Source organism: Molothrus ater, chromosome 4, assembly GCF_012460135.2.
Source record: "Molothrus ater isolate BHLD 08-10-18 breed brown headed cowbird chromosome 4, BPBGC_Mater_1.1, whole genome shotgun sequence".
In the NCBI taxonomy this organism is placed as follows: Eukaryota; Metazoa; Chordata; class Aves; order Passeriformes; family Icteridae; genus Molothrus; species Molothrus ater.
This window is the reverse complement of record NC_050481.2, coordinates 14,413,740-14,437,313: the sequence shown is the minus strand read 5'-3', so window position 1 is coordinate 14,437,313 and position 23,574 is coordinate 14,413,740. Positions and strand designations below refer to the sequence as shown.

Below are 23,574 nucleotides of genomic sequence, written 5' to 3'. Positions count from 1 at the left end.
AAGAGCAGTACAAAAACCCAGCACCCTCACCAAAATAACAACAAAGAAAGCTGTAGAAAGTAAAAAGCTGTTCAATGCATGCTGGTATGCCCAAGGGAACCTTTCAGCCTCCTGGGTTGACATATTAATACAGACTTCTAATTTCTTTAGCGAGAAACAAAGAATATGCAGAGGTCTCAGCTTTGTCAAGACTATACCCAAAGCTGCATTAAAAAAAGACACAAAATTATACAAGAACCTATAAAAACAAGTATACCTTCTCAAACTAAAATAAAGGAAAAATATAGATTTGAGGCTATGATGCATGGTATTAGAGAATAATTTCTGAAAAAGTTTTGCACAGTAAATTTTTGGGAACATAAAAGTGAATACAGTCCTCCCAAGCATGGAGAATATTTTAACAGCACAGTCCTTTTCTCATAAAGTCCGTCAGCAAACAGAGGTCAAGGCCATTCATAAATTCTAAAAATAATATTTACCAGACCTTTATCTTTCTGGCAGGTATAATTCTGATAAGTGACTATTCTAGATAATATTTAACATAAAAGTTTATTTACAAAAATACTTGCAATAGCCTGAAATCAGATTTTAACCAGAATCAATTCAAGCCAGTAAAGGCTACAGGTAAATCAGGATCATGTTGTTGGGTTGCCTTCTGGTTTTGGGTTGGGTGGGATTGCTTTTTTGGGGAGCTTTTTCAAGTAGGGTCTAAGAAATAAATACTGACACATGTGAATGGCTCAGGAACAGATAGGTATAAGTCATCCCTAAAATACTATCAATATCTGATGAAAAATTTATTGAAACACTATTATGGATAAACACATGCAATTCATATTAAAACACTAAACTTTCTGAATAGCACATCAAACTTTGTGAATTCCTCCCACACTAGATTACGCCAGTGGAAATTGCCAGGAAGAAATGACAGTAGGAGGGAATATCAGCCCTCTGTTTCCACCACAAGCACTGAGAAAAGTAATTACATGTGTGTACATACATGAGTTAATGGAAATTAGAGGAAAAAGGCACATTTGCACAAGAAGCTTTAGGTAAGAGCTAATGCAGCAGAAAGGTCATTCTCCTCAATTTTTACTGTTGTTTTAAGCAACCATGACATTTTCATAGGCCATTTTGAAAATCACATAATTGGCACACTCATGGGGCTTAGGCTAGCACCCCAATTCAGACAAGCACTGATCACCCTATAGTGAAATCTTATCTGGATTCTTTGTGTAGGTTTTCATCAATGACATCACATAATTGCACATACCTTCTTTTTCAAGCCCACTTAGTTATTATTTAGTTTAGAAACCAGTATTTCTTAGAAATGCCATTTGTGGAAGGAGGAATCTATACACACAGCTAGACAAGTATGATTCACCCTTTATTAAAAATTACAAATGTAAAATCTTTCAAAAACAAAGACATGTTCTGCATGCATATTAGCAGAAGAAAAATATTTAAAAGAGAATAAGGCAATTTGGTTTTCCTTAAGAGGCTCTCATTCCCCAAACACCACAATCTGCAATGTTATAAAAAAGTTACTATCAACTAACTTAAAAAGAACCATAACTGTGCATATCTAATAAAAGTAATTGAAGGAGCAAAAGAGAAATGTTCTAATTGGCAGTGGGTGATTGGCACAGTCAACAAGGTAGTAAGGCATTTTAAATGCCTCAACTATGGTTATTAGACACTACCACTGATTCAAGAAAGGGAACACTCTAATATGATTTCTTTTTAACAGCAATATTCTTAAGATTCATTATAAATATGAAAAGTCAAAGTCATCTTCTTTTGGCCATCCAGTCCTTTTCATCATGTAAGCTGCAAGTCTGAGGCAGTTCAGAAAGGGTATGACATCAGGGTTCAGAAAATAATGCTGCTAAAACAAGACATATTCCATGCTGGTCATCTACTGGCTTTAGAGAACCATGTAACCTATTTTTTCCCTTCACCTTATTCTTTGCTTGCAGCCATTTATATTGCAAGCCAAAAAAAAAAAAAGACCAAGACTTAGACTACCAGAAACTTCAAAATATTGCAAACTTTGAAGGGTTAATCACATGCTATAAAAGTCTGCAAAATGTGTGATGCCTGATATGACTGGCACATCAGAAAATAAAACCTGGAAATAGCAAGGATCTGGTTTAGATGTAGGGGACAGAGGTGTGATGCTGCTGCTCTGATGACATGAAGGAAGAAGTGTTTTGCAATCCCCATGCTACATGGATATGGGACAGCTGAAACCAACCTTGCTTGGGATGTTGGGTCTGGCATGGCTTTAAGCTATGTGTGTTTTATTACAACACCTCAGAGCACTAACTAATTTGAGCATGATTTCCTCTGTTCTAGCTGCATGACAGCACAGAAACGAAGAGAAAAATAATGATCAGTCTGAGGTTCAACAGCAAGGCTGAGCTTTTACATGTATGACATCTTATGAGATTTTACATGTGTGACATCTTATGTGGAGTCTTTATGACTCGTCTCACCAGCAGACAAATATCTCAGCAGACACCTCTGCACTCAAATCTGCACTGCCAAAAAGATCTCTGCACGAATTTACCTTGAAAATTTTAAGGGATTTACACAGGTCCCTGGCTGCAATGTTGGCATAGAGCCATCACCAGCCAGATTAAGAGCTACATTTAGTTAAATAATGGGGTTGATTCTGAGATTTGAAATGATGACACATGTCCTAATCTGGAGAACAGATCAGGATGCCTGGAGTGTCGCAACCCCGCAGATCTCCATCACCTGAACAAAATTCCACACGTAACAGCTCTGAGCACTAAACATTTCAGAATACCAGCCCTGCAGAGTGGCAACCACACTCACCTGCAAATCCTACAGAGATACGAGCTTGGAGAACAAAGACAGGAAAGTGCACCCAGCCTCTGTCAACATCAAACCTGATTACATGTACTGATCTAGAGCTACATTGGACTAATGTCAGATCAGGAGACTCCTTTAAAAGCCTTATAAGAAACTGTCACTCCAAACACAACTATTGATGGCAACCTTGTTCCTTCCTGCATTATTTCCTTGTTTATTGTCCCTGCAATGGATGACAGCCTTGACTCAGTGCAAGCATTCAGTCACACTAGAGTTCTCATAGCTGGCAGGAGCTACCTGTCCAAGCAACAGTGCTCAACCACAAAGGCAGTAAAATATTGGGTCTTTGTATTCAGGCATTCCATCAGTCTTCTGGTGAACTTTTCTCACTACATAAATAATGCAATTTATGAAAATTTCATCAGGTAAAATAACTAAGGAACAGTGACTCCATCTTCCTTAATCCAAGAAAGTACATTTAAGTCAAGACTGGATGGTAACACATATCCAGCTACATGCAAAGTTCAGCATGATGGTTGGATACAGCCCTTTCAAACTGAGTATATTAAAAAGTGCATCCTTTTCCGAGACCATATTAGAAATGGCCAAAGAAAAAGTGAAGCATGGCCTACAAAATGACAGAGTGATTGTAGCAGTGCTGGACAGAACTGGCAATAAAATGAAAAAGGTTTGGTTTTTTTTTTCTCCTTATAGGTAGATAGGCTGATTTCCCTCCTGAAAAGCACCAGTATTTTAGATATTATGTTTTTCACTGCAACACTATTTTCAGAAATCTGTAGTATCATACAAATATGGAAAACACCACGCATCCTCCTAACCCCACGCCAAGAATAAGGCAGATGCTTCATTCACTGAGGGCAGCTGCATAGCTCGTGATGAGCAAGAAAAACCACTTGAGAAAGGTAAATGCCAATCTGTCACTGGCTATTTGAGCTTTGGCACAAGCCTTTGGTGAGCCTGCTGGGTACATGGGTGTGCTGTGCAACCATTTGAACTCAGGTATGCTGTCAGAGGCGCTTCAGAACGTGTACTATTGACTCTGCAACACTAGATGGTTTAGGAAAGTAGGCATCCCTCACGCAACTCAAGGACACCTGCTTGAAGAAGGACATGCTTCCACAGATCAGCCAAGAAAGCCAAATTCAGATGACACTTGCTCATTTCTCTTTCCACCAAAAGTGAGGGGATCAGTTTATCCATTTCTCCCTTTCAAATGCATCAAGTTTTAACAACTCTCCTCCTTCTGGAGGCATTTTTCTATATATATAAACCAAATGTTCCTACAGATAAAATACAGAAATAATATGTTGCCACAGGCTTGCAACGTTGTTTTTTAAACTTAACCAGTTAAAGTCCAGTGCAAACACAGAACCATGCTTCTTCACAAAAACAGATTCCTGACACCACTATTTTCTTATCCTCATCTCAACATTTCATCTGAGGTACAACACATTCAAGCATTAGCTAAGAAAAAAATAACCATTATAGGACACAAGAGAGCAATTTTACTAAGCTCTCATTATAGGAAAAACAACATTTGTAGTAGTAAGAGCTCATAAACATACTAAAGCCATACCTTCAAACCTAATAACAACAGAATACAATATGTTCTTCTTAAATATTAAAGCCAGCACTTTGCTTTCATTAAAGGCACAGTGAAATACAGCAAGATAACCACAAATCTAATAATAATGGAGATTCAAACAAAGAATTACGCATCAGACTGAGAAATACCACCCTGGTCCTCATTTTAATTCACGCCTTGTTTGTTTAGTGCAGGGAAAGAAAGAAAAGAAAATGAGAATAAAAAAGAAAAGAAAAGTAGCAATTTGCCAGCTCACCTGGACACATTTTCTGGAATGTACTCTAGAACTGGATACCCATCACTTCTTCTGGATGCCAACTCCGAATGCGACTTCCAGGTCTCCACGAGCGTGCTGACAGCAGGGAAGGAGCTCAAGTGCTGAAATGTCTGCTCTCGAGCAACCGGCCGCGACAAGGATATCGTGCCCTGGGCACCGATCCTGTAGTGAAATGACTGTCCACCTGAATTTACCCCCACAATGGCAGAGGATGGTATACTGTTCTCTTGGTAATAGCTGCCATCATCAGGCTCCTGCTTAATCCCCACACGTAGGCCTGGATTTGGAAAACCGCTACCTTCACAATTTCCATCAAATGAAGAAACAGGTGGTCCTAAAATCCCAGAAAGAGAGTAATAGTCTTTGTCATCCATAAAAGAAAAATAGGAGCCATCTGTAAATGGGAAAGGATTTACTGTTTGATTCCCTTTAAAGGAGGCACCAGAACAAGGATGTTTGGCCGACTCTTGCTTCACTGGTACTGGAAAGGGGGAATCTGAGTTTATTTTGCTGCTGCTGCTGTCACCGATGCAGGCGCTGCCAAAGGACCCATCTGGCTCGGGCTTTATGAACTGAACAAGGTTCATCTGGCTGTTGTTGGAGATGGCGTTCTCCATTTCCTCCATCTTAGGAAACGTGAGCTCTTGAGCACCCTTGTCTTTTGTTTCTGGACTGGGAACGGTGTCTTGGCTTCTGCTAGGCCCCACTGGCGTGCCGGAAGGCGGGAACCCTATGGAGCTGTTAACGGGGCTACAGATGGATGATCCCACAGTGCTAACCGCTGGACTAGAACGCGTGGACCTGTTATTGGCATTGGAAGGGCTGGCAATGGAGCTCCTGGAGTTCAGGTTTGCAGGACTGGACACAGAAGATCGCATAGTGATATTGTTGGGACTCGAGACGGGAGATTTCACGCTGCAGTGGCTGGGAGGGCTGGAGATCGGCGACTTCATGCTACTGATAGGGCTGGAAAGAGGAGAGCCGACGTTGCTGACGTGCGCGGGGCTGTGCAACATGGAGCTCCGGCTCTCAACGTTGGGCGAGCGCGACAGAGGGGTGCCCTGCCCCATGGGGCTGTGCATGGCAAAGTTCCCAAAGCCAGCGGTAGTTGAGGACATGGAGTTAACTCCTGCAGGACTGCACACTGAAGAGGCCATGTTCTGAGGGCTGCAGCCTGAGGGGCTTTTCTCTTGACACATGATGGGGCTTTTGACAATCGTGTGCATGGCACCGCCATTCACAGCGCTCCCAGAGTCCGACATCAAAGACCTCAAGGGCCTGCTGGCGCTGTGGAGGGGAGAGGAGCAATGGCCGTTCTCCTTGTACAGCTTCACCAGCTGTTCCACATTCTGGTAGATCTTTCCTGGGCTCCCCTGGTTCTGCTGATCGTAGTGGTAATCGGCGTCCCGTATCGAATCCATATATAAACCCATGGATTCGGCCACCGTTGCCGACAGCTCCTTGGACTCTGTTTCGGTTTTGATGTCAGAGCGCAGGAGACCAGGCTGGCTGTTGTCTTGCTGCAGGCAGGAGAGTAGCTCAGGTTTTTCTTTGCCGTTTCCTTGAGCACTGCTGTTTGCGAAAGTGCCGGCGGCGCAGCTGACGTTTACAATCTCCATGTAGTTACTGTCATCAGTCTGCTCTCCAGCACCTATGGAAGAATACTCCACAGACTGAGAAACTTGACCCCACCGTCTCTCCATATCTAAGCCTTCTGGGTAGCTGTGGTATCCTTTTGTCTCCATAACTAGCAAAGACATATATAAAAAAGTAAAATTAATGACAGGACAGTGTGACTTCCTAAGGAAATTTCCTAACTTCCTAAGGAAACAAGGCGTATCCGCTTTCTCTGTCTATCCTCCTCTCTCTCTCTGTCTGCCAGTCCCATTTCCCTGCCCCATCCATCATCTCTCAACCATTTGTCCAATTTCAATCAAACCGAGGGAAAGGTCTCATGGATATGACAGCCCTATGGGCTCAGGGAGAAAACAGCTCAGCAGTTAGGGAACACCCAAATTATTGCTCCCAGCCCTGCCCCAAAAGGAACGGCTTGGCAATGTCAGCACACCGCCCACCCTCACTGGCCATAGCCCCATGGTCAGAGCCAGCTGTACCAGGGGCTGTCCCTCACCTAAAAAAGGGAAAGGGGAGTAAGGGAGGAGGGGATCCAGAGAGGTCCTGAAAGGACATGCTGGTGGCAGGCAGGATGAAAACCCTTGGAAATTGCTCATTACAGAGCTTGGAGGAGCTCTGCAAGGACCTTCCGCTGCCATGTTAAAGGGACAACAAAGCAAGGAAGACTGCTGTTTTAAAGGGATTTCTCTTCATCATCCTCACCATTCAGCCTAACACAGGATGCTTTAGAAGGAACCAGTGGTTCTGAGGGGCTGGGAGCTGACTCGCCCCTTCCCAACTACACAAACTTCTTGTACAACCTCCCAAAGAGACAGGAAGGTGTGGGGAGACAAGTAGGACAGCAGATCAGTAGGAAACATTTCTGCCACAGAGGAAGGGGATCAGACTAGGTGGGAATGCATGGCTGTTAAATGGATCCATGACTCTGCCAATTCTGCAAAGTTCCATGGCAGCCAGCAAGAGGAATATATAAAGAAAAGTAAATCTTGTTCTAAAATGAACCCTTAAAAAACCCCTCTCATCCCACATGTCACTTTCTCGATGTAAGGAGCAAAATGCATGACCCAGTCTCTAATAATCTGAAAATCACATATAAGTAACAACAATTTCTTACTTTTTAAGGATTTGGCTCATAGTATCATTAGAACTGCAGAAACTCAAGTGCCAACAATTACAATATCAATATTATGCAAATATTTTTTTCTTTTCAGAATGTATTTATTTTCCAATATTAATTTAGTGTTCTACCCCTTTACTTAACACTTCTTAGCTAAGCTATTTTGAGCAAAATAATAAAAAGAAAACAAAAAAACATAAACTGAATGACTTGAATACTTCTTTGCCCTTACTTAACTGGAACTATAACCCAATGCTTACATTTCCCTCAAGCACAAATTTTATTAGAACCCAGAATTATGTCTCACATCATCATGTACACTAAATCACATTCCTATAGTATAAAATTTTCAGACAGAAGTGCCTAATTCCACATAAAGTCACTCCCAGATAATCACCTACCCCTGATTTAAGTGCTGAGCAAGCCTAAATCCTAGAGAAATCAATTGCAGCTGTGAGTGACCCGCATTTCTGAAAACCAGGAAACTTAGTTAAGGCTTAAAATTAGGATGTAAGTTAATTTTAACTCTCAGAAACACCAGCAGAACCACTGCATGCCAGGAAATCTCTGTTGCAGGCCTAACATTACACCAGTGTTTGAGCATTGTAGGGACTTCTCCCACAGCAGTAAAATTCGAACTTCACATACAATCAATAGCCGAGCATACTCTGAAACTTCAGCGAATAAAAATCTGAGTCACACAAAGGAAAAGAAAGTAGAAAATGCCCTGATCCTGCACTTGCAAAGGTTGGTAAATATATCCAAGGGGATCAAAAAGCAGCAGAGATTATTTGTGGGCTAATACAAGTTCAGTTTAAAACGAGAGCTATAAATTAGGGAGAGTGCAGCAGCAAACAGAATTTCTGCAAGTGATGGTTTCTGTCCCCTCCAAGTGCCTTGGTGGATACCAGAAACAAATTAAAAATCTCAGGGGTTACTGGTAGCATTAGGGTTTGGTTTTGTTCTTCTAGGCAGAACTTACTACAACTTTACTAGCACGGAATCCACACTTCACCGACTGCACACACATGCCTTTTTACTGACTTTCACTAAACAAATCTGACCAGGGGCTACAACATCCACGGACACCCACAGCTAAAGCTCAGCACTGTTACATACTGGAACCAAGATCATCTCTATCTGACACTTTACAAAAGCAGGAGATATTGTGTGCATAGCAGCTTATCCCAGACTCCCTCTCGGAAGAACTATGGAGACACTGCTAGTTGTATATTTCACCCCAAACATACTTAGTTGTATATTTCACAAATCTCCGATCAATTAGGCATGAAACTAGTCTCGCAGCAACAGCCAAATAAAAAATCAAATGGTACCTGGTATCCCTGCAACCAAAAGGTCACCTAGATACGGGGAAATCTGAAGTAAGCCCAGTTTCACAAAAAAAAAAAAAAAAAAATAAACTGGTGGTTCAAGCGGCCACCCACTTCTTAATTCTCGGTGTTTGTAAACCAAATTTCCTTAAAGTTTCACTGTCTGACAGCCACCCCGCTGACACAAGACTGCCCAGGGGACCTGAATTTCGTGGCTGGGCCGTGGTTTTCCCCCCCTTTCTCCCGGGTACGGGAGCAGCACGGGCAGCCCCGGCACCGGCGCTGCCCCGGCACGGCCGCCCACGGACCCGAGCGGAGCCGGGCGCGGGTCCCCCCCGTCCCCGCGCGTTAACATCCACGCAGACAGCGCGCACGCCGATTTCCCCATTTACCCTACGCTGCGAGGAGCATCGCCGCAGCTCCCAGGGAGCAGCCACCGCTTTGCACCCCGGTACCCCACGCCAGCCTGCCTTCCCGCAGGTGCAGTCCGGCTTGTCACGCGTGGGGGGGCCCGGCAGTGCCCGGAAGCTCGCTCCCTCCCTCCCCTCCCTCCCAGGAGCCCGCGGGGGAGGGGGGATCCACAGCCCAAAGCCGCTTTCGGCCCCCTCCTGCCGCCCGCCCCCCGAGCGATGCAGAAAAGCGCTTCTTCCCGTGCAAACGCCGCTCCCCACCCTTCACGGCGGGCCCCGCTGCCGAGCGCCCTGGCTCCCTCCCGCCGCACCCCGCCAGCAGCACCTCCCGCCGCGGTGCGGGGCGCGGAGCGGTGCCCCCGGCCCGGCCCGGCCCCGGTACCTGTTGCGGCGGGGCGAGCCCGAGCCCCGCGGCGCGGAGCGGAGCGCAGGGCGGCGCGGAGCGGCAGGGCGGGCGGCGCGGCTCCCCCGCCCCTCCCCCGCCTGCCCGCCCGCCCGAGGCGCGCCGCGCCGCCCGGTGACACGGAGCGGCACCCGGGAGGGGACGGGAAAAGGTGCCAAGTCCTTTAAAAACATGTCACATGCCCACATAAAGTTCAAGTTTACGTCCCGCCCGCCGCCCGCCGCGATTGGCGGGCGCGGCCCGGAGCGCGGCGCGGCCGGGGCCAGGCGGGCGCGCCATTGGCTGCGCGGCGCCGTCACTCACCCGCCGGGCGACATGACTGATACAAAGTTGCTGCGACACAGCCTGGGAAACGCATCTCCTTAAAGCCGCAGGGACCGCGCGGCCCCCGCGCTCCGCCCGCCCTCCCGCGGGCTCCCCGCGCACCGCCCCGGGCCCCCCGGCCAGGCGGCCGCCCCGGGACCCCGCGCACAGGTGAGGTGCGCGGGGCGCGGCCGCCCCCGCCCGGTGCCCGCGCCGCGCCGGCGGTAGGGCCGGGCATCGCCTCTCCGCCGGCCCGGGGTTTCCGCCTGTCAGCGGCGCATGAATGCGCACCGCGCCGATGCAGCGGCGATTTAACCAGGGAAATTTTTTAAAATTCATGTAATTATGTGGAGGGGAAAAAAAGAAAGAAGAAAAATGCACGGGGGTAAAAAAAAAAATAAGGAGCGGAGGAGCGACGGCGGCGGAGCGCAGGAGGGTTCAAGGACTCGTCCTCCGCTCCCCGCCGGGCTGGCTCCGCTCCGCGGCAGCCGCGCATCCCGCCGGGCGCCCCGCCCGCTGCCTCCCGCCAGCCAGAGGAGCCGCCGGAACGACCCCTGGCCCCGGGGTTGCTGCCACCTCCTATTCCCCAGTGTCCCCCTGGGTGCCTGCGTCCCGGCTGCAGGAATACCCTTTTCCCAGACAAGCCTTCAAAAAAAAAAAAAAAAAGGAAGAAAGGGAAAAAAGCCGCCGAGCAAACTTTCAGGCGATGCGCTCCCAACTCGCTCGCTAAATACCGCCCCCAGCCCCCGGTCAGCGGCCCCTGAGAGCCCCGCTCCCGGCCCCAGGTGCGCCCCACGGCCCGGCGGGGACAGCTCCACGGCCCCGCAGGGTGACAGCGGTGCCCCCGGGAGCGGGGCCGGGGGCTGAGCCCGCCGGGCAGCGGCAGCGCCGGGCACCGCGCACCTTCTCACGCAATCGCCCGTGCGCGCCCGCAGGGACCCCGCGTGTGCCGCTGCGGGTTTGTATTCCAGAGTCACGGCGAAAGCGCCAACATCCCTAGGATTTGGGCTGTCACGTGCCCCTCTCGTTTTCCTATTCTGCCAAATATCGACCCACACTCACGGGCCGAGGCGGCGGCTCCCAGCGCCCGCGGCGCGACCCGCGGAGGAGCAGCCGCCACCACCGCCGCGCTTCCCCGCGGGCGCTGGCGAGCAATGGACGTGTCCTTCCCGCGAAGTTTTCACGGATGGGGACGGGACTAGCCGTGACCTGGATACGCCGGCCGGTGTGTCGGACACCCGCCCCGCTGCCCCCCGCGCCGCTGCTCGCCCCGCGCAAAGCTCCGCGCTGCACTCACTCACCTCCCCTAGGACATGGTGGCGCGGCGGGGGGAGGAGACGCGGCCCCCGGCTACTGGCAGCGAACCATCCGGGAGCCCGCACCGCCACCCAGGGTAGAGGAAAAAAAAAAAAAAAAAAAAAAAAGTACGCGGAGGAAGCACCGGGAGCGCGGCCGGGCGGCGGGAGGGAGCTGCGGCGGCAGGCGGCGGGGTGCCCGCGGCTCGGCTCGGCTCGGCGGACAGCTCCCACCATGGACGCCTAGGTGGGTGGGTGTTCCCGCGGGTCACACCCTCGCCCGCCGGCGGAGGGGAACGGGGGGTGGATCCAGCACCGGTGGAGGAGGAAGGGGGTTTTTGGGGGTGGGGGGGGGGAAAGAAGAGGGGGCGGAGAGGGAGGGAGAGAGACACCCTCCAAAAAAAAAATCAAAAAACAAACCCGAAAAAAAAAAATCAAACTTATGTCATTCCAGGTAAAACTCCCATCTGCGCCACCAAGGAAGAGGAGGGAGGAGAGTGGCGAGGGTGTAAACTTTTTCCTCCCCCCCGCCCCCTCCGGTGCCGCCCGGCCCCTCGCAGCGCCCGGCGGCCGCGGCGCCCCCGCCGCCCCCTCCCGCGCCGCCCGCCCCGGCGGCTCCCGGCGGCTCCCGGCGCCGCGGGGTTTCTCACGCACGGAGCCCGCCGCCGCCGCGGTTCCTGGTTCGCGGAGCCGCCGGAGGAAGGGAAGGAGGGCGGGCGGCGGGGGAGGAGGAGTGTCTCCCCGTGCCCTTCCCCAGGCGGAGCGTCTCTCCCGGCCCTGGCGGCGGCAGCGGCGGCGGCGGAACACCCCTCCCCTCCCCTCCCCTCCCCGCTCCGACCGCCCCGCTCGGCCCCCGGGCGGGCTGCGGGGAGCGGAGCGCCCCTGGACGGCATTGCGGGAGGAGGCTGCGCTCCCCCGCCCCCCCGCCGGGCCTGCGCCTTCCATCCCCCCGTCCCCGCCGCTGCCAGGCGGGGCGAGCCGGTCCCCGCTGCCCCCCAGCGTGCCCTTGTGTCCCGGGATACGGGCAAGGAGCGGGAGCATCCCCGCCGCACTCGCGGGGCTGCGGTGGGGCAAACCCGCCCCGATTCCGCACATTAACAGAAAAATCGGCGCTAACAGCGATGCTGGTTTTAAAATAATATTTCACTTGTGGGTAAGGTCTTTTAGAACTGATTATGTTTGAGTTCAGGGCATTAAATGTCTCTTCATTTAAACATCTTAGGGGAAAAAAATAGGCATTGGGGGAAGGAAAGTCTTGTCCCTATTTTAGTAGCCTCGATGCAAGTCTTAAACGTGGGAAAGGGCTGCTCGCCGAGAATTTTACCTGTGCCGAAGTCTGTAGGATCGGGGCCTTGGAAAAGGCAATATTTTATCAGCTGTTGTTTGCATCCGTCAAAGTTTGTGGGTAACTTGATAAACGTTAAACAGGGAAGCAGAAAGTGCTGGTGAGGCCAGACTCGGAGATAACAGCACATTCAATAGCTTAATTTCACAATTAGTTTACTGTATTATTGGAAGCAAATCATATTTCACTGTGCCTACACTAGTGCTCTATTTTTAGCCGTAATCTAGCTAAAAAGGAGGAACCTACTGAGATGTATTATAACATCGAATGTGAACAATTCTGTTCTCTCTCTTTTTACTCATTTTGTGTCATACATCTGGTTTGGAATACAGCTCATTTATTAATTGAACAGAACTACCGTGGATGGGCTGGAGGCTGCAATTCCAAGGCGGAGGAAAGTTCCACACAACTCTGCAAGGAACCCGGCAAGTCACAGCCATGCAAAAAGCATCCAAGCACACTGTCTGCTCTCCCAATAACTGGCATAGCCAGAACAACTATTTTTTATTAATTTAGAATTACAGTGTATTTGGCTCTTTGATTGCACTTTTTTTGTTTTACTTTGCTTGATTTTTTTTTTTTTTTCAGGGCAAAGTTGTAAATGAAAAAGGCATTTGAAATGTTTGGACATAGCCTCAGTCTTTGTGCTGCATCATTTTTTAATTGTATTTTTAAGAGCGAAATGGAGATAGAAAATAAAACTGAAGGAATATACCAATCTACTGCCTTAGTACCAAATATTTGATCCCCTCCTTTTCCCCTGTGATGCAGACAGAGATGGCTGCTGGAAGAATAAAGCACCTTTCACGTTATGTGCAAGATGCTCACAGTTTTTCCACAAATTCAGTAGAAACCTCATTTGTTTTCTGTTTGTGGTTCACAGGAGCACTTAGCTTTTTAGTGGTTGACACTATATCTATTTTTAGCAGCATTTTAACAGCTGTCACTAACAAATACGATCCCATCTTGAACAAGAAGGGGAGTTTATCTGTTTTATTTTAAAATATCAGACCACGTATTTGTCAGATTATAAAATGCAATTTGGATCTTTATCTGCGGAGAGAAAAGGCTATATTTTCTCATTATGCCAATTCCATGGGGGAAAGAAAAGGGGGATGTGTAGGGGGCTTGACAAAGTAACAGGGCTTTGCTAGGTTTGGAAGTAATGTTATTCAAAGGCATACAAATGTATATATAGCACATTTCAGATTTGGTTAAAAGTGGTCCTGTTTTGCTGCCTTCTGCAGCTGTGTTGTGATGGGGGAAGCCGCAAAGAGTCGAGTCATAGTTTTCCAAGTAGGTCAAGAGGAGCAGCACGGACACCTCCGATGAGCGGTTCTCTTCCCTCATATTAGATTTTCTGGGAGGTTAACTCATGTCACACACATGACACTGAAGGCAGCAGACAGACAAGTGCTAGGGCACTCTTGCAGCAGATGTCATCTCTGTCCCTAAAGATAGGGGCAAATTTGCTATGGATAATGCATTACAAAACAAGATAACGCTGGAACTCGGCAAGTGTCAAATTGTACCTCCTCCAGTGCTTGGAAAAGTGAGTGAATTGGTATTAGGGGCTGCAGGAGCAGCAATGTAGTGTAAAAGCAGCCTACTGTACTGTCTTACTTAGAGGTCATGTGCCCTATTTTGAGAACTGAACCAAAGCGGATGAAGTTTTGAGTCGGTTCCAACTAAGGCAGCTGGGCATTTCCCACTTCTCTCCAGCTCCAGCCCAGGAATGCAGGCAATCACATGGTCCCACATATTATTCCTTTACCTGACATTACTCACCATAGATTTAATTTTTGTGCCATTTGGCTCATGTGGGTTTGATTACTTGGGATTTGCAGCTGGTCAGAAGTAGTCTGGGAAGACACTGGAAAAACATCGGGGATGACAGGTGAGAGTTTACTTTCCCTGACCAACAGACGTGAGTCTTCCAAGAGAGGAGTCCACAGTCTTCTCTGACTTGCCAGTTAATTGTGTTAAAGCTAGTTTCCCAAGCCATGCTGAAAATCTTTAATATTTTTTACAAGACTGTAAGTAAGCATGTTTTCTGTATGGTATGTTCATGTTCTCCAGGATATCAATATTTTATCTATTTAGTCTAATTTTGAACAATTTTGTTTTCTAATTATAGAGAAAACCTTTAGCTGACCAACAGAACATGTTCCCTTTTAACCTGTATTCTTTCTTTTCTACCTTTTTTTTTCTTTTTTTTTTTTTAATGCTCTTTAATGGCCCTGTTGTAACTGTGGTTGAACCACATCTAAGTATAGTACAAGTGCATTTCTAATGCACATTGGCATTAGCAACCACTTGCTTGTGCAAAGGGCCAAGACGTGCATTTAAAAACATCTATTTCCAATACAGTTCAAATCACAGTTTTTATTGACTATTAGCACCAATAGTTTCATCTGCTTTAAAATAAAAACATCCCACAGGGAGTTGCTTGCTGTGGATAATAGGTCTTGTAGACAGTGGCAGGACAAACAAAGCATAAAGAATAACACATGGGCAGTACTTTGTATTTTCTGGAGCTTTAATATTGCCACATATGCTTACATTGTTTATAGTCAGCTTCTCTCTTACACTATTTCATGTAAGAATATGTAATTTTTTTTTTAAATTGTCATTGCCACAGAAAGGAGACTTATCTCGATATTAATGAATTCCCAAGCAATAAAGGGTAGTGGCAGCTAATTGTATCTTAATATTTATCTATTACCTACTGGCATTTTTGCAGTATCAAATGGTAACTCACGCCGTAATCTGATAAAAATTTTGTAGTAACCATAATAGTACTGCACCTGTGCCAAAAACCCAGACACAGTGTTTAACAGCAGTAAAAAGAGCAAATAGCACCCTCCAGCACTTAATAAACATATCAAATGCAAATTGGAGGAAATTATTTAATCAGTCTATAGGCTAGTTAATTTTGATGATTATTCATAGTTCTAGTAGCAATATTTAAAGTGTGGAATAAGTTAGTACCAAAATTGTCATGACACCAAGGTCATAAGCAGAATTTGAAACTTGCTGCATAGAGGAAATTATCTTCCTGATTGAATAAAGGTGCGGCTTTAAAGCTCCTACTTTAAAGCAAAAGGAGAATTCTTATGTAATTTTCCAGATTCTTCTATAATCCTGAAATTGCCTGCTCTCAGATATTATGCAATGTTAGATTGTTTGATATTAATCTGCATAATCAAATTTATATTGAGACGTGAAAAACCTTTGTTGTCTGCATTTTTTAAAATCTGTATTTCCTGGAGAAGAGAGATATTGGCTGGACTCTCCCCAAAGCATACAGTGAAAAAGAAACTGAGAAGAGCAATGCTGTGAAGCTAAGAGAATGAGGAAGAAACATGTGCAAGACAGAAAAGGGGGAAAAACCCCATTGATTTAGGTGGAAGATGCACAGCTTTCCTAAATGGATGGGTTTTTTGTTGATTTTGTTTGTATGTTGAACTCTCGCTTCCTTTGTAGGCTCTGGTCCAGCTCCAGGAGATCATTCAATGTGTCCCCTGGGCCCACCCTGGGCAGTTGACCTTGCACAACATGGAGGGTTGGTCCTTGCCAGATGCACGTTGATTTGCACAGGTTTGGTTAAAAAAGGAACCCTAAGTCAGTGTTCTCAGAACCTGTCCTGGCTTTGGAGATCAAGGTCACACCAGAATTTGTCTGCCCTAGACTGAGCATCTGGTAATGAAAATTCATGCATTCCAGCATTTTCCCACTGAACTCACCAGGACTCGGCTCACAAGCCAGGAGAGACAGAAATTTTGGCTCATTGGATTGGTTTGTCCCTCGTAACTCACAGGTGAGAGTTGTATTCTCATCAACCCTGTTGTCTGGCTGTGGTTCATTCTCTTCTGGTTAAACCCAACTCAGCTTGGTTTCCAAAGACTGCTCTCTCTACCAGTGCTTGTGCAATCCTGGCACCTGCAGCATCCAAGTACCACACAGACCCATTTCTTCCGAGTTCTAGAAAGAAGAGCAGCATTATGAGCATTTTATAGGCAGGGAGTGGAGGAACAAAGAGATTGCAGGTTTTATCTCAGGCCACAAAGAAGGTTACAAAGTACAAAGATTGTTACTTCCCAAGTCACATATCACCGCCTTCCATTGCAGGACCAGGGTTCCTTTTCAGCCAGGGCCTTCCCAGGGATGCTGCCTGAGCACGAGTGACGTAGAGTTAAAACATTTTTGGTTGTTGGCTGGGAAGGACAATGCGCTGTGCTCCGTTTGAATGGATTTGTTATTGGAATGAATTTAGAAACCCCATGTTGTTGGGGCTTTTACCATATAGATTGGCAGCAGCCACTGGAGATTGACATTGCCTTCCCTGCCTGCTCGAACCTGGTCAGAAGAGTCACATTCCATGAATGTGCAAGAATTTCTGGCATGAGTTCTTGTACATGCATATTTTCATTTTGGCTTCTGTGCGTGTTGTTCATGCCCTCACCGCTTTGGACTCTGCTTTTCATGAGTAATTCTGACCAAAAATTCATTCCTTCATATAGATATATGTAAAGTAAACACATAAGAGGCTAAATGAAAGTAATTTCATAATTTTTTTTCGTTATTTATTCATTTTTTTATTCTATTCTCAGCCCTGGCTAGACACTCATGGAGTAGAAATTATGTACTCCTCAAGATTTTCAAAGAAAGATCAGCCAGGACTCAAAGGAAATCTTGTTTAATAGTCAAAGTTATTCCAGGACTTATAGAGGGTTTAGCAAACAAGAATTTCTCTTGGCATGGTTCATTTATGTCCTCTATGCATGACTTAAAATTGAAATCATGAGCCTATCAGAAATCTTTTGTGTTCAACAGCTGCATGGAAGACATGACTACTTCCAAATGTAAGAGCAGGTACTGATCCTTTTCGTCTGGTTGCTTTAGTCCTGCTCTAAGCAGAAGACACCCGTCACTGTGGTGCTAGTCCTGCAGGACTTTTCAAGTCCTAACCATTACTCTTTTCTGTAAGAAAAGGACAACTGAAAGGAAACACAGGACAGTTAAGGAACTGGAGGTGCTGGGCTGTAATTGCATTATTTATACTACTTTTATGTAACCACAACAATAGTGATTGTAACATGTTCTACACTATCAGGAGAGAAAGAATTAGATCTTCTTTTAGTGGGAATCATTAAAAAAATGAATGCATAAAGTAGGCAGTACACTCTGCCTGCACATTTTTATTTCAGAGCTTGTACTGAAGGGTGTCTAAGCAAGTGCTTTCTTATAAATCCATTGCAGAGAGCAAATGAATCCCAGGGACTGTCGCTCCTTGTTGATCATCAGTGGGTGTAGATGCAGTAGATGTAAAGGTCTATGACTCACTGAGCTAGCTAAGGTGAAACCAGATGAGAGGAGATAATTGCACCATTATAAAAAGAATTATCATAGTTTGATTACAGAAAAAAAAATCTTTTAATGGCGCCGTAACTCTTGGGAACTAAAATATGAAATGGGACTGAAAAGTGAGGAGTTCATATCAAGGAATAGCAAAATGTCCTTTTTAATTGATCCATTTTAATCAGACATGCCAAAAAGATGATTTCAAGGATTGAAGGTATAATTGGTCAAAACAGCCTAAGGTACTTCCCCATGCCAGTTCTGATTACAATAAAAAAGAAGACTAATCAAAGAGACAAATTGACAAGGGCAAGACATTTATGAATCCAGAGATTACTGGAATACTTCATGAAAGAGATGATGCAACTTCCTGCCTTGTGCATGAAAATAGATACCAAGTTAAAAAATTGCCCATCTAGTCTGATGATCCATAAATTGAAGAGTGAAAGGGAAGGGCTGCAGATAATCCAGACTGATCTGAGAAATTCTAATACTTACAGCGATATGGAGAATACATTTCCTTTTGACAGACAGTGAAGATTTGATGTCACAAAGTCCAGAAAACATGTATATAAAATGCAGAAAGTATTTGGGCAATTAAGAACAAAAAGGAAATGTGGTGTAAATTAATGGGCATCTTTATAGAGTACATGGAACACTTGTCAGGATGGTTTTCATACCAGTAATGACATTATAAGCTGACTACGATTTCAGCTGCAAAAGCAGAATGAAGAGGACAATAAACATTTGAAGCACAGAAGCCTGTTATTTTCTCTTTCCATCTGTGTCTGTGTGGAGGTTTCAGTCGTGGTGTATACTAAGGTGAGTAGCAATACTTGGGGAAGCACCAAGACTTGAAGCATCCCTTTGATAATTTCCTTCTAGCTCGGTCTGAGTCTGCAGCTTCAGGGGTGCAGATTGGCAGGAGGAAACTGGAAGCAGTTTTTCAGTATCACCTTAGGGGTTGTAACGGAGAGGAAGCAGTCACATCTCTTATCCCAAAAGTTTATTTCCATTAAGGTGATTCAGAATTGGCAAAGACATATCAGTTCTCAGGTGGGAGGTAACCTTATATGGCTCACGTGAAGTGAGAAAGATATTTCTTCTAAGGTTCCTTCACAGCCAGCATTTGATTTGAGGCTCTCCAACACTATGTCCCAGTGGTAAAGAATAAGACATGACACTCCACTGTTGTTATGAATCAGTAGGGAGAGCAGTTCAAAGAATCCTCAGTTGGAGGTGACAGATAAGAGAGTCCATCAAATTCAGTCCATCCTCTTTTTCCTCTGCTTCCCAGCTCCCTGCACCTCTGTAAGAGCTGAAAGGAAGAGGGAGACTCAGACTTGCATGTTGCAAATCTTATCCAAAGCACATCTGAAGATGACAGCCTCTGCCTTCAAGTGTGTTACTCCTTGTTCACTGCAGCATTAGCCATATAATGATGTTTCTTCAGGGCTTGGTAGAATGTAATATTAAATATTATTCCAGATATTGATGTGCACCCTCACTATTTTTATTTGTTGGATTTAAAGTTAATAATATTCTGGCATTGCCCTGGTTCAGGCGAATGGATATCTTTTTTTTATGAGTTTTCCATAAGAAAAAAACCAGGAGATTTTTCCCACAGAGCTAATGCTCACAGATGGACATGAGCACTGTTCAAAATGCTGTTCACCACAGGAAAGCACTGATAAGGCATTGATAGAGGCAATCAAATGCATCACAGAAGTTTCTGTCAGGCAGCAACACATTCTCACAAAGCAAGGATGTTTGTGCATTGATCCCATTAGGGGCTTTCTGCTTTCAGGGCAGTGCCACATCTGGAAACAAGAAGCTGCACCTCATTAGGATGATGAAAAAACAACGGGGAATTTTCAGATTGTGAGAAGTCTGATGGGGTTTTAGTTAGACTGTAAGCTATAAGTTAAATCCCAATGCTCTGGTGGGGTAGTTTTTGGGGTGCATTAGGAGGACAGGCAGTGACCAGACAAATGGATGGCCCAGAGGATTAGGAGACACCACTTCTCTGGGTTTTACCCTTAATATCAGTGTAAATCCATTTGCATTCACTGTGAGTACTCATTTCTGAGCAACCTATGCCCAGTTGTGTTGTGGATCTTCAACTTTGATTTGGGGATGATGTATTTCAGTGTCTCACTCTCACCCTGTGTGGTGTGACTGATAAGTTCTGTCTGCTGAAGTGGTCCAGCCAAAAGCCATAGCCCTGGGAAAGGGGCTACAGTGATTTCAGCTCTTCCCCAAGTTACCATGGGTTAAGAGCTTCTCTGGCATGGCATGAAGAGGTTTCACTCAGCTCTCAGGTTGCTGAGGGCTCTGGGTGTTTGGTCGCAGGCTGACAGGATTTCCTGAGCAGTGCAGGGGATTTCTGCTTAAGAGAATGTTTGGCTGATGATGTGTTTGCAACTTCTTTGGGAATATCCCCTCATGTGAGTGTCTCAGGCCCAAGAGGCTGCAAATCTTACCCTAGCTCAGTGCTTGGCAGGTTTTCTTTGTGGTTTTCTGCCTTGTCTTTAATAATACAGTCTAGTGAAACAACCATGCACAAATATGTATATAAATATATATGTATACTTTATGCACATCTGGACTGTAGCCACTCTAAAAGCAAGTAAAACAAGTTAGAGTACATACATTACAGAAATGCATATCAGTTTATTTTACAGGCTATGTTAACTCCTGAGGAACCACACATTGGTCCCTCTCCTGGTTTCTGGAGGAAACTTGTCTCTACATTGCTCTTTTTCATGCAACATGCATATGCAAAGTTTGCTGTCTTTGTTCTAAGGATATTCTGTTAGGACCAAGAAGAGGAAAAAAAGTTGGAAAGACTGCTGTCATTTCCAATGTAGGCAGGAAAATGGTTTTAAGCCAACAATTAACACAGATGCAATAGCTGACCCGAGGCTGGGTAATGCACATTGTTTCTGAAATAAAGCCCAAAGTTCCCCAGAAGAAACCAAAGAACTATACAGAAATCTCCTGGGTTTTCCCACAGCTCTAAGTACTGAAGCTGAAATAGGTGATAAATAATGACTTGTTAAGAGCTTCAGATTGCAAGATAGAGAAACCTCGCAAAATCCAAACCCCAAGATCTATGGACCTACAGGGACAGAAGGACATAGGCTCTAATTTTTCCATCAGTTACATGTCTGATCAGTAAACAAAAAACTATACTTACATAGCTAAGCAGAAAATACACATGCAGACATTTCTAGATGTTTACTTTACTGAAATAATTTTATAGATACATAGTGCCATGCAGACATGCAACGAAATATGTGGAGATAAGTGTGGGGACAGAAAATCCAACCCAGAGTATGTGTTTTAGATAACAAATTTTTTTTGCTTTAGGTTCTATATTCTAACAAGCATGGCAGTGCTTTGACACGTCATAGCATAGATTAGTAATAGAAAAAAATAGTTATTTTTTAAATTATTAGAATTTCGCTTTTCTACTGCTGATTTTAGCCTTTTTTTTTTTTTTGCATATCATTCTATGTTTGGTAAAAGTTTAGGATATCTGTATAAATACAGATATATATAAGGTAAATACTAATTTTTAAATTAGTATTACATAAATATAAGATATATATCTGTATAAATATCTTAAATATAAGGTGTATATATCTGTATAAATACAGATATATACAGATAAATACTAATTTTTAATACTTTGAAAAATATATTTCATCAAGGTTCCCTCTTTAGAAGAAGAATTTGTTTCTTTGAGAGGCAGTTCCAATAGCATGTGGCAGATTATTTGATTAAAAGAAAATGAGATCAATATCATGGAAGCAGGATTAAATATCTTTAAGAAGCTGCTCGCATCATAACCCTTTGTATGTGGCTTCATATTTTGAAGTGGAGAGATAAATAAAGGAGAATCACAGAATGTGATTCCCCTATTCACTTGTATTCAGGAAGGTAAAGATTGCTTGAAATATGTCTGATGAAGCTGGGTTTCTCATAAAATAAAGTAGAAGAGATTATTCAGTGAGCCCAAGAAAGCAGTCTTCCTGAAGGAGACAACCAAGAGGCTGCAGGTGAGGTAAACAGATTATATTTCTTGAGATTAAAGTGAGGTTTCTGACATTTGAGAGACTCTATTAAAAAATGCACTGTGCTCACTATCATCTGTGGACAGTATTGATTGCTGAGCTGTTTACTTGTAAAAGGAATTCTTTCTGGTCAAGTGATGCAGTTTTAGGAAAGGAATGACCTCTGCAGGACGAGGGGGTGCACAATTATAAATCATACCAAATGCGATTGAAACTCTCCCACTGGCAAGAGAGAAAATCAAATTAAAGCAAATATTGTATTAAAGGAGTTTCAGTGGATGCCTTGGAGAGCTCTGACTTTCATGTAAATGTTCATTTAGACTGAAGTTTACTGCCTCCTCAAAATAGTGGTGAAGAAAAGAAAAGCATATTTAATTGGAAAGGAAGGGAATGCCAAGGAAACAGACGAATTGCAACTCCCTTTCTAGATTTTTTTCCTGCAGATCTAGTGGCTATGATAGCTCAGTGTCTTAAACTGTTCAAAGGAAAACAATAATTGAACTTCAATCCATATAATTTGGGAAATCTTGCTTTTCTTTATTTTTTTTTTTAATTTTTTTTTAATATTTTTCATGTCTTCTAGATTATTGCAGCTTTAACTAATTTTCCTGTCAGGTCCTTTTGCATGTCCTTGTGGGAATTGCCTAGTGATTGACAGCTTTGATCTGGAAATTGTTGCAGCTAAACTGCTACAATTCGTATGGAGAGAACTGCCAAATAATTTGACAGATAGGTGCCAAGAAATGACGTATGAGGATCTGTCAGACAAAGTTTTTTAGAGGAACCATCCTTTGAGTTTTGCTTCTGGTGGACTACAAAGAGCTGGCAGCACCCTGTTCTGCAGAGGCAAAGTGCTGGGATGGGCTATAGCTGCTGTAAGTAAATACCTATAAAATCATCCTCAGAAATCAGGAATTAAGGGTTTTTCAGTGACAGCACCGGCTCACAGGCTAACACTTTTGTGCCTGAAAGAGTGTGAACTTGATGTAAAATATTTCCTGAAATGAAATGTTTAATAAGAAATCCAGGAGTAAATAGGGTTGTTTTATCTGAACACTGACCAAATCTAAGAAAAATCAAACACACTGTATTTCTCCTTTCTTTCTTTTTTTTTTTTTTTTTTTGGCATTTGCACAAAAAAAAAAAAATAGTCTAAAAGTTATAGAGATTTACCCTAACTGTAAGAATCAGAACAAGTATAAATGTCATGGTAGGCTATCAGGCAACTAAGGCAACACATGTTCAAACCTAACTGAGTAAACATATTTTATTTGCATTCAAGCTAATGCCTTGAAACTGGAGTTAACCTTGTAGTGCTGAACTCAGGGCAGGTGCAAGGCCATTTCCCTAATCCAACAAATTGAGATGTCAACAGTGTAGCCTGAACTATTCCATTCCTAAACATTTTGTTGCATTTGTCTGTGTACATGGAGGTTTAACACAGCAGGGTATTGAAAATCTCATCAAGTTCAACAGAGTAAACCTTTAAAAGGGCTTTTCATCATTAAACATTTCCATACTCTGTAATGTGCAAGGTAACGTGATCGTACTTTGAGGAGGATTTAAGCAGG

At 44.6% G+C, this 23,574-nt stretch overlaps 2 protein-coding genes across 4 annotated transcripts in view; one reads left to right on the top strand and one right to left on the bottom strand.

Annotated features, from left to right (window-relative positions):
• NR3C2 (nuclear receptor subfamily 3 group C member 2) overlaps nt 1-11,327 on the bottom strand; it is a 189,954-nt gene extending 178,627 nt beyond the window's left edge. The window contains exons 1-2 of one of the 3 annotated variants that reach the window (XM_036381699.2): nt 11,225-11,327; nt 4,704-6,471 (exon numbers count right to left, since the gene is read on the bottom strand). In XM_036381699.2, coding sequence (XP_036237592.1) covers nt 4,704-6,469 — 1,766 coding nt within the window. In that variant the 5' untranslated portion in view covers nt 6,470-6,471; nt 11,225-11,327. Of the gene's footprint in view, nt 1-4,703; nt 6,485-9,599; nt 9,676-11,224 lie in introns of those variants that run through there. The other 2 variants (XM_054514566.1, XM_036381698.2) reach the window with 2 other exon arrangements.
• On the top strand, nt 7,260-13,417 carry LOC129046670 (translation initiation factor IF-2-like). The gene is made up of 5 exons (XM_054514613.1): nt 7,260-7,338; nt 8,962-9,308; nt 9,364-9,595; nt 10,804-11,465; nt 12,896-13,417. The coding sequence occupies exons 1-4, from the start codon at nt 7,260-7,262 to the stop codon at nt 11,463-11,465; spliced, it is 1,320 nt and encodes a 439-aa protein (XP_054370588.1). The 3' UTR covers nt 12,896-13,417.
• The last annotated feature ends 10,157 nt before the right edge of the window (nt 13,418-23,574 follow it).

Coding starts and splice junctions, on each gene's coding strand:
- LOC129046670 (XM_054514613.1), top strand. CDS start 7,260: ATGGCTGTTAAATGGATCCATGACTCTGCCAATTCTGCAAAGTTCCAT. Junction 7,339..8,961: donor AGAGGAATATATAAAGAAAA/GTAAATCTTGTT, acceptor ATTTCCTTAAAG/TTTCACTGTCTGACAGCCAC. Junction 9,309..9,363: donor TGCAGTCCGGCTTGTCACGC/GTGGGGGGGCCC, acceptor CCTCCCTCCCAG/GAGCCCGCGGGGGAGGGGGG.